The sequence below is a fragment of the Wolffia australiana genome, chromosome 15 (assembly GCF_029677425.1).
Source record: "Wolffia australiana isolate 7733 chromosome 15, ASM2967742v1".
In the NCBI taxonomy this organism is placed as follows: Eukaryota; Viridiplantae; Streptophyta; class Magnoliopsida; order Alismatales; family Araceae; genus Wolffia; species Wolffia australiana.
Window position 1 is genome coordinate 1,873,119 of NC_135849.1, and position 9,374 is coordinate 1,882,492.

Genomic DNA, 9,374 nt, shown 5'->3' on the forward strand with positions numbered 1-9,374 from the left:
AAAGTTTTACCAAAAATAGGATGTTGTTTATGACTATCAGGTTGAAGTTGATAAACCTGTCGATATATTTTCAGTAGTAATAGGAGAGCTCTAATTTGGGGTGTGCTAATTAGTTTTATTAGGCAAGTGTGTATAGTCTTCGAAATGGGCTACGAGTCAACAGATCAATCCAATTTAAGACTATTATCCTAAAAAGAGTTAGATACATTCCTAGTAAATAGATGGAGGTCAACTATAATCGTCTTGACATACAAAATAGCATCTTTCACTTACATGGATATACCTGTTATTTTTTTAAGCCAAGTGCACATAGTATTCCAAAAGGGATATAACTCAATAGGTTGCTCCAATTTAATATCAGGATGATTCTAGTTGAAAATATGTTATTTAGGTGTCTCTTATCCAACTCTTTTTAGAATTGTAACTTACTAAAGGGCTCCTTTAATTACGCTTATTGCAATGAACAAAATGTTATGCAAATTTATTTCAAATAAGACAATAAATAGTTTGATTTGAAGTTGTTTGAAAACTAATCCATTATGTTCTTACGTGGATAGTATTTAGATGAAATTTATTGGCTTTAATCAAATCAGAAAACAGGTTATCTTTTTCCGATGGCGGGCAACTCCGACTCCAGGTCAGGTTTAATGGGTTCGTCCTAAGGTAAAACTAATATGTGGATGATGGCTATCATGATTTCCAACATAAATATTATTTAAATGAATCATATTTTTTGTAAATCATCTATTCAAACAATTTATTTGATACATAACTAGGGATGATTCAAACTCTTAATCATCTTTATTTGTTGAAGCCCAAAAGTATTACTTAAGTTCATGCAAAATACTTGTTATAGCTTTTGAACTGAATACATGGGGGTAGGCTCAGAAAATTCATCTACTAGATGGAATCTAATGTCAAATGCACTTTTAAACAAATGATTCTTACAATTTGAAAAATGAACATTTCCAAATAGCTTTGTTTATTTTGAAGTCAGTAGATTCATCTGATATAAGACTAGGATGAAACTTATTTATAACTTTCTGGCTCACTAAGTACAATAGATGGCCAAATAAACTTTATGGTGAATTTTATCACTTGTATTGGATCTGGTTGAATCATAGATGGTAGAGGACTCATAAATATCACGAGGATAAGCATAGTTCTAGGTCAACCCAAGTCAATGGGTTCTCTAGTATTAATCCAGTTCCAAATTGAATATTTGTTAAATATTGGGACAAGTCAGCGGGGTTAGAAGATCTGTTTAATATTTGGAGAGGGCAGAAGTTTTTGATGACCCCAAACTCCAACTAAATTCAGGTAAACTATTCGTAATTATTTCAGACTAAACATAGTCTGAAAGACCTGAATCAGATATAATCATACAGTTCAATATGTTTACATTCTCCAAGTATCAAGTAATTTTGTTTAATAAGATATGGCCAATCCATTGGGCCAATCTGTTTACATTATTCTATCACTTTTCCCCAAACATGAGTATTCTCTAGACATCTGGCTGGGGTTTGCTATATCTTATGTCGCAGGGTTCCAGGTCAACTCGAATTCTTTGGTCCAATGTAATTTGATTAGGTTGGATTGAACTGGATTGAACAGGATGTTCAGGGTAGGGGAGAGAGGATCATACTTCTGCTCTCACAGAACTTGCCAAGGCTTAGGCATGTTTAGATGAGGATGAAAATTGCGTATGACCTTTTAAAATTATGTGGTTGACATTTTAAATTTAATTTCATGTGTTTTGTTTTTTAAAAAAATTAAGCTAGCAAAAGTGATGTAATACGATGACAGCCGGGATCGACGGCATGTATTACGTCACAACAATGCAAAAGTAGATGTTCTATGACATTGAATTATGCAATTTTAAGAAACCCCAACGAGCAAAAGGGACGGTCCGGCTAAGGAGAACAATTCAGTACACCCTCGAATAGTTGAATAGGAAGGTAGACTCTAGATGAACCGTAGAAATTGACGAACAATACTACGACGGAGGGGCGTTTTACGGGCCGTCGGAGTTAAACCCGCAAAAGTCAACAGCTCAGTCGTCAATCACAAGGAGACTCCTAGCTCTCGATGAAATGTGGCTATCCTACTCGAGACGACGTCAAAGTCTATAGCGGCAGCCGAATACGATAGAGGAAGACGGCACTGAAGAAAGTAACAATACTGAAATTTAAAAGGGGAATCGAGATTAGAACCTGGCTATAATCCGCCCCACGAGTCTTGGTCGGGAGAAGCTCCGGAGTCTCCGATAGACATGAGCGAGGAGGTATAGGCACTTCTGGGTGGCGGCACAGGAGGCGGACGGTGGGAGCACGACCACTAGAGTGGTAGTTGTGGCTGATCCTGGCACCGGAGGGGCAAACGCGCCGGTGGAGGCGACCGTTTTCGCCGGCGATCCTGGTCCAGATTTAGATCTGGCGGAGGGGGAAAACTGGAGCTCGGTGTAATGGTTTCTCTCTCGAAGGGAAAAGAACGACCTATCTAATTCTCTCTTAGGAAAGACAACGAAAAAGAAAAAAAAGATTCAATGGTTTCTTCTCTCAAATATGCCTCTCCCTTGGGCATACCTTCCCCTTATATTGGGAGGAAGGGTGCCAAGGGACCGTCCTTAGGGGAGGAAACCGTCGTGAGACGAGGTCCTCCTCTTTACAAGTATTTTGAAAGTGGAAATGGAGACGTGGACGAGGCCCAAAATAACGGCCTGGTCCAATTGTCCTGAAAATTACAAGCCAATGAAACAGTAAAGAAAACTTACGAAAGGTCACGACGAATACTCGAATCCTGGGTCGCGTACGTCGGCACGAGCAGCTCGATGTGGTTGAGCTCGTCTAGTGTTGGTGTCGGCGCGATGGTCCCCCATCAAAAAGTGATAACTGATGGATGATATCAACTATCGATAGTACCCATCATCCTCAGTATCAATCAATAACAACGTCAATGTCAAAAAAGTGTCCATGATGTGAACGATTGGCTACGTCAACTGCCCTTACTATCTGTCATCCTCAGTATCAATAATCAAGAACAAAGTCACCAATGGCATCTATGAAGACAAATGGATCAAATTCAATATGACCATCAACGTCTATCAAAACAAATTGGTCAACATCAACGACGGCTCAACGGCAACGACGGTTGATGGATGGAATCAACCAACCCATCATCCTCAGTACCAATCAACAATGTCAACATTATCCCTAACACCTATCAACACAAATTTGTCAATGTCAAAGTCAAAGAAGGTCTGATGATGTGGACTGTTGATGGATGACGTCAATGGTCCATCATATGTTGTCAGCCTCAGTATAAATAATCAATGTCCACGTCAACATTTACAAACATATACACAACTTAGTCAACGTCAATGTCAACAAAGGGTCGAATAGTATCAGTCATCAATGGCAATGTCACCATTAACATCCATCAAACCAAATTTCTCAACATCAACAATCCATAATACCACTTCATCGTTAGTATATATTATTTATGTCGGCGTCAATGTTTAAGTCTATCAATAGAAATTTGTTAACATCACCGTCAACAAAGGCTTGATGGCTCACAGACAACGTCAACAGTCCATAGAAGTCTATTATCGTCAGTATCAATCATCAAGGTCGATGTAAAACTTTACTATGTCTATCAATACAAATTTTTTAACGTCAAAGTCAAGGAAGGCTCACGTCAGTATTGATCATCAATGTTGATGTCACCCTTAACATCCATCCAAACAAATTTGTCAACGTCAACATCAATGTCAATGTCATCGTCAAAGTCAATGCCAATGACAACATCATTGTTAATGTCAATATCAACATCAACGTCAACGTCAACGTCAACGAACGTTCGATGATGTTGATGGTTGACCAGCGAGATTTACGGTTCATAGTACCACATCATCATCAGTATCAATCATCGTTGTCGATGTCAACCTTTACCTCCATCAACGCAAATTTGTTAACATCAACGTCAACTTCAACGAAGGTTTGATGTTGTTGACGGTCAACGACCGACATTAACGGTCCGTAATACCCAGTCGTCGTCAGTATCAATCATCGTTGTCTACGTCAACGTTTACTTCCAGCAACACAAATCTGTTAACGACAACGTCAACGTTAACGTCAACGTCAACGTCAACATCAATGGCAATGTCAACGTCAAGGTCAACGTCAACGTCAACTTCAACGAAGGTTTGATGTTGTTGACGGTCAACACCGACATTAACGGTCTGTAGTACCCCGTCGTCGTCAGTATCAATCATCCTTGTTGACGTCAACCTTTCCGTCCATCAACACAAATTTGTTAACGTCAACGTCAACGAAGGGTCGATGACGTTGACGTTGATGTGACAGTTGAAATGGGCCGAACCCTAAAATGGGCCCATCCAGTCCAAACGAAGCCTATATAAACACAATTCCGCCAATCTCGTTCAAATGAAAAGTCGGACCAGTTCTGTTCGATCGATTGAGCTCTGGGCTCAAGGTCGATTTCTGTGCTAGTATGTGCAATGATTATGTTTAGTTTGTGAAATCTTGTTCGCTCGATGGAAATCTCTTGAAAGATGAGAAGGATCATTCAATTTTCGTTGCAGTTTTGAGCAATCAAGCTGGCCTATCGTTTTATTCCTCTGAGATTAATTTGCTTGTCCTCGGGATACTACTTGAAAAAAGGAATTCTTCAAGTTTTGTGGATGTTCGACCAGTTCTGTTGGATCGATTCAGCTCTGGGCGCAAGCTCGATTTCTGTGCTGGTATGTGCAGTGATTATGTTTTGTTTGCTATATCTTGTTCTCTTGATGGAAGTCTTACGAAAAATGAGAAGAATCATCTAATTTTCGTTGCAGGTTTGAGCAATCAAGCTGGTCCATTGCTTCCATTCCTCTGAAATTAATTTGCTCGCCCTCGGGAAGGAATTCTTCCAGTTCTGCAGATTTTTGAGCTGGGGACATTTTCCGTTGCTGTCTCAGTTCTCTTGAATGGTTCTCTTTGAAAAAAATGAGTGTGTGAGTGGAGAAAAACTGTTTTTTCGATGAAAGGCGGCCATGCAAGAAGAAGTCTTTGATTTTTTTCAGCAGATTTTGACTTTGATCAATCTTTCAAACCCATATTCTCTGGGAATCAGATGAGCTTCCTCCATCAAATCCACAAGAAAAGTGTAGAGTTCTTCTATTTTCTCTCAGGTTCGATGACACTCTCGCAGCCACATGGGAAGAAGTCTTTGATATTTCAACAGTTTTCTTCTTTAAGAAATCTCCAAGTTTGAGCAACCGTGATGTTCTCCTTCATCCACAAATCCTGTTGGCTGTTTTTCTCCAAGAAAGATGAATTTCTCAGAAGAAGACGAAGAGATAGCGGCTGAGGACCGCCATGAGAGCTCGTCACTGCCTTCATCTCCTCGCCAACTCTCTCAAACGGGCCTGGGGACCAGATTTCACTGTCTTCCGTGCCCTAATCAGCGATCTCTGCCTCAGCAAGAAAGCCCATGAAGCACACCAACTCCTCAGTAAGATGTCTGATTTTGGCTGGCCCTCTCAAAGCACCATCTCCTTCAACACCCTCCTCCACTTCCTCTGCAAGAACAGTGAAACCCTAATGGCCTTGTCAGTTCTTGGGAGAATGCTTCGGCTCGGAGGCCGATGCTCTCCAGATGTTATCACCTTCACCACCATCATCTCCTTTGAAAAAGTACACCAATCTCTTCCCTTAATTGAAAAGATGGAAGTTTTTGGCGTCTACCCAGATGTGGTCACCTTCTCTGTGATCATCAAAGGGCTCTGTTCTGCTGGAAACTCTTCCATGGCGTTGAAGCTTGTCAGACAGAAGCTCTGCCCGACTAATGTGGTCACCTACAGCACTATAATTCATGCTCTCTGCGGGTCCGGCGCCATTGATGAAGCTCTGAACTTGATCAAAGAGATGAAGCTTTCAGGGGTTTATCCCAATGTGGTCACCTACAATGGCCTGATCAAGGGCCTCTGCAAGTATGGGAAGATTGTTGCTGCGCTCGAGATCCTGATGGAGATGAAGATGGAGGACAGCTTGTGTAAGCCAAATGATGTCACATTCAATACCCTGATCAACTATTTGTGTGGAGAGGGGGAGATTGAGGTTGCTGTGAAGCTGTTTGAGGAAATGTCTGAGAGAGGAGTTTCCCCCTCTGTGGTCACTTATAGCATCATGATGAAGGGGTTGTTGAATGTAGGGAAGGGAGGGGATGCCCTGCTGCTTCTCCGAGGAATGGAGAGAGGAAGTGAGGCCCTGAAGCCAAACTTGGTGGCTTACAGCACCGTCATCAATGGGTTCTGTGATGGCGGCCGGGTGGAAGACGGGATGGATATTTTGAAGGAGATGGTGGCTGGGGGGATTGTCCCAAATGCCATCACTTATAGCAGCATAATTAAAGGTTTGTGCAAAGTGGGCAGGGTTAAAAGAGCCATTTCCTTGCTCAGGGAGATGCTGGAACAGGACAAGTCTTTTAAGCCTGATGTGGTCACATTCAGCACGGTTATCGACAAGCTCGGGGAGCAGGGTCAGGTGAGGTATGCTCTCAGTTTGATCAGGGAGATGAAGGCAAGGGGGGTGGAGCTTGATGTGATTGTCTACAATTCTCTCATTAAAGGGCTGTGCAAGAGTGGAATGACTAGTCTTGCTCAGAAGCTAATCCGGGAGATGGCTGTGGAAGGCTGCCAGCCAAATGTGGTTACTTATACTACCCTAATTGGTAAACTTTGTCAAGATGGGCTTTTTCATGACTGTGTGGGATTGATTGAGGAAATGCTTGTTCGTGGCATCACCCCAGATTTTGTGGCGACAAGGGTTCTTCTTAAGGCTCTTTTGAGCCTGCGGAGCCATTGATTCTTGTTATGGTACACATTGCTACAAAAATGTGATAAAGGTGTTTTCTACACAATGAAAAGTATTCTAAATTTTTATATTTTCTGATTCACATGCTTTTTCTCGTTTCAAGATTGAAGGGATACAAGCTTGTCTCTTATTGGTTTGCTTCTTTGGGAACCCAGAAAATTCTACCTTAAAAAAAAAGGCTAAAGGTTTTTTTTTTCATCATACCTTTTCCCTTGTTCTTGGTAAATTGTGATCTTTTAACTCTTCGATGCAACTGGATGTGTATTTGTTTGCAAATTTGAAGTCTCCGGGGCAAGATGCTCTATATCTGTTTATTTTTCTCTTCACTTATTTCATTGACGTGAGTGACGTCTCCTGTTTTGAATTTTAATTCCATTATAAGGCACCAACAATAATACCATATTTCATCATCTTTGGCTAATGTTACACATATAGTCCATGCTTTGCCAAATACGACTTGGACGCAGATACATGAAGGATGTCTCTTCGCTAGCTCCAGATAAAAATCAAAATTGCAAGGTTTTCTTGTAACGGTCTTTATTTCTTTTTGTGCAGTTCAGTCCATTTAATGGTTTTGAACATCATAAAGTGATGATTTAATGGTTGTAACAGCAGATGATACCATGACCATAGTTTGATGCAATCTTATTGTATTTTTCTGTAAAGTGAACCATTTCGTTGTGTGGTTTCATGTTTGCAATTTTTTAGAGAAGAACCTCACCGCAGCTCAATACCATGGCTGAAAAATTACATGGAGAGAAAGTTGTGCAGCACGAGGACATCCCAATAGATTACCCATCCTAGTACTCCTCTTGCCCAACCTTCGGTGTTCTACCAAGATCTGGTGCATTACCGCTGGTATGATTGTCCCCACGGAGCGAACCATTTTGGTAATATTGTTGATGTTTCGTGCTTCTATTTATCTGGAGGGTGTTTGATAGCATTAACAATTGGCTTACACTTGAAAAGAGAACCAACTCATCAAGGTGCAATGACACAGGAAGTTTCCTGCACTTGGGGACCCACCTCCGGACGAAACAGCAAAGAGTCCTTCCTAACAAGGGAGTTTGTGAACAGTACATTGTAAGTCTCCGCCGTCCCTTCTTCTCCTCTTTTGCCCAATCTGACTTCTATAAAGTTCGCTTTCGAAACATCGTTGTGATTCGTGTAAATATTAGGTAATTTCGTGATATAACCCATAGTAAATTTGATATAACTCAATATTGTAAATGTACTGCTTTAGCAAGAATAGAAAGCCATATGTGAGCACTTCAAAATCTGTAATTCGAGGGTAGGGTTCTATGAAGTGCTTATAAGCATATATCTTACCAGGAAAACTATTCTTCCATCTTGAAGTCCCAACAGAACTTAGTAATCGTTTCCAGTAACCAAAGTTTTGGATAGACTAATACGCCCTTCTGAATTGATTTCTATTTTTATTTAATGTCATGAACTTTCTCTGCAACTTCAAGTCTATCAACAACTTTCTCTGCCCTATCCCTATGAATTCATGTCCCTCACTACACCATTAGAAATATATTGTTAAAGATTGTCTTAAAAAGGGAGAGAATATTTTGAGATCCAGTATTGCCGCTGATCAAAGGTAATTCTAATGCAATTGATTAAAGTACTACATAACAACAACCTAGGTCTAACAGCATACATCAGTTTGCCCAAAAGTCTTGAATATCTTCTGGTATCATCCAATATAGGTCAAGAATCTTCCCAAACTTTGGTGAAGCCTTCTGTCACCTGGATTTTGATTTTCAGCCAAGATATGTCATTTCTTGAACAAAGTCAAGAACATTTACTACGTGCATATATAACATTATACCAGGGTTGATCACCACTCGCAAGTGATCTTCCCTTTTATTTTCAAAAATAAATAAATCAAGAGCATATTTTCATTGAGAGAAACCTAGCTTGTGTAGTTGCTAAGAAAATTCAATCATAAGTAGAGAGGTTACCTTATGTTTGGCCTCACAAAATACTGCTAAATATATTGGTCATATTGCCCCATCACTACCAATCACGAGAACATCATCAACATAAATCGGAAGGACGAACACTCCCCCAAGTGTCTATGTATTCATCATTGTGGATCAATAGTTCATAGGATAAAGCCGTGTGTCAATTAGAGGCTCTCACAATGACCTTGAAGGCAATAAAGAGACCACCGCTAGTCGGTCAAAATGTACTCGAGGTGTTGGAGAGGATATTAGGGTTAAAAAGACAAAACGGGTATCTGTGTGGATGATAGTGATGGATGGTTGATGAAGTAGGGGTACTCTGGTGGGGGATAGTAATGGCATTAATGACTGATGGAGAGAAAGAAATGACACAATTCTATGCCTAACTGTAGCCAATGGAGACACCCTTGAGAGCACAATGTGTAATTTTAGAAAGAGAGAGAGAGGTATGGTTATGGACAAAGGTAGTGCAACCAAATGCAGGAGGTAAAGGGAAGACAGTGGCATGAAGCAGAATAGAGTTGAGGGG

The 9,374-nt window shown here is 40.6% G+C and overlaps 1 protein-coding gene and 1 long non-coding RNA gene across 7 annotated transcripts; one reads left to right on the forward strand and one right to left on the reverse strand.

The window, feature by feature from the left end:
- Window positions 1-1,845: 1,845 nt before the first annotated feature.
- LOC144712936 (uncharacterized) lies at window positions 1,846-2,649 on the reverse strand. The gene is made up of 2 exons (XR_013583909.1): window positions 2,214-2,649; window positions 1,846-2,104 (listed from the first exon to the last, which is right to left on the reverse strand). It is a non-coding gene; the product is annotated as an uncharacterized LOC144712936 (long non-coding RNA).
- Window positions 2,650-4,460: 1,811 nt separating this feature from the next.
- Window positions 4,461-8,026, forward strand: LOC144713215 (uncharacterized). 6 transcript variants are annotated; one of them, XM_078587737.1, is made up of 5 exons: window positions 4,461-4,762; window positions 4,856-6,906; window positions 6,979-7,060; window positions 7,584-7,765; window positions 7,876-8,026. In XM_078587737.1, exon 2 carries the CDS (start codon window positions 5,379-5,381, stop codon window positions 6,864-6,866), a length of 1,488 nt encoding a protein of 495 aa, XP_078443863.1. In that variant the 5' UTR covers window positions 4,461-4,762; window positions 4,856-5,378; the 3' UTR covers window positions 6,867-6,906; window positions 6,979-7,060; window positions 7,584-7,765; window positions 7,876-8,026. The 6 variants fall into 6 exon arrangements, with proteins under 6 accessions (XP_078443863.1, XP_078443859.1, XP_078443860.1 ...); XM_078587733.1 differs by having other exon boundaries at window positions 4,856-7,060; XM_078587734.1 differs by having other exon boundaries at window positions 6,979-7,765.
- Window positions 8,027-9,374: the final 1,348 nt, after the last annotated feature.

Coding starts and splice junctions, on each gene's coding strand:
- LOC144713215 (XM_078587731.1), top strand. CDS start 5,379: ATGAGAGCTCGTCACTGCCTTCATCTCCTCGCCAACTCTCTCAAACGG.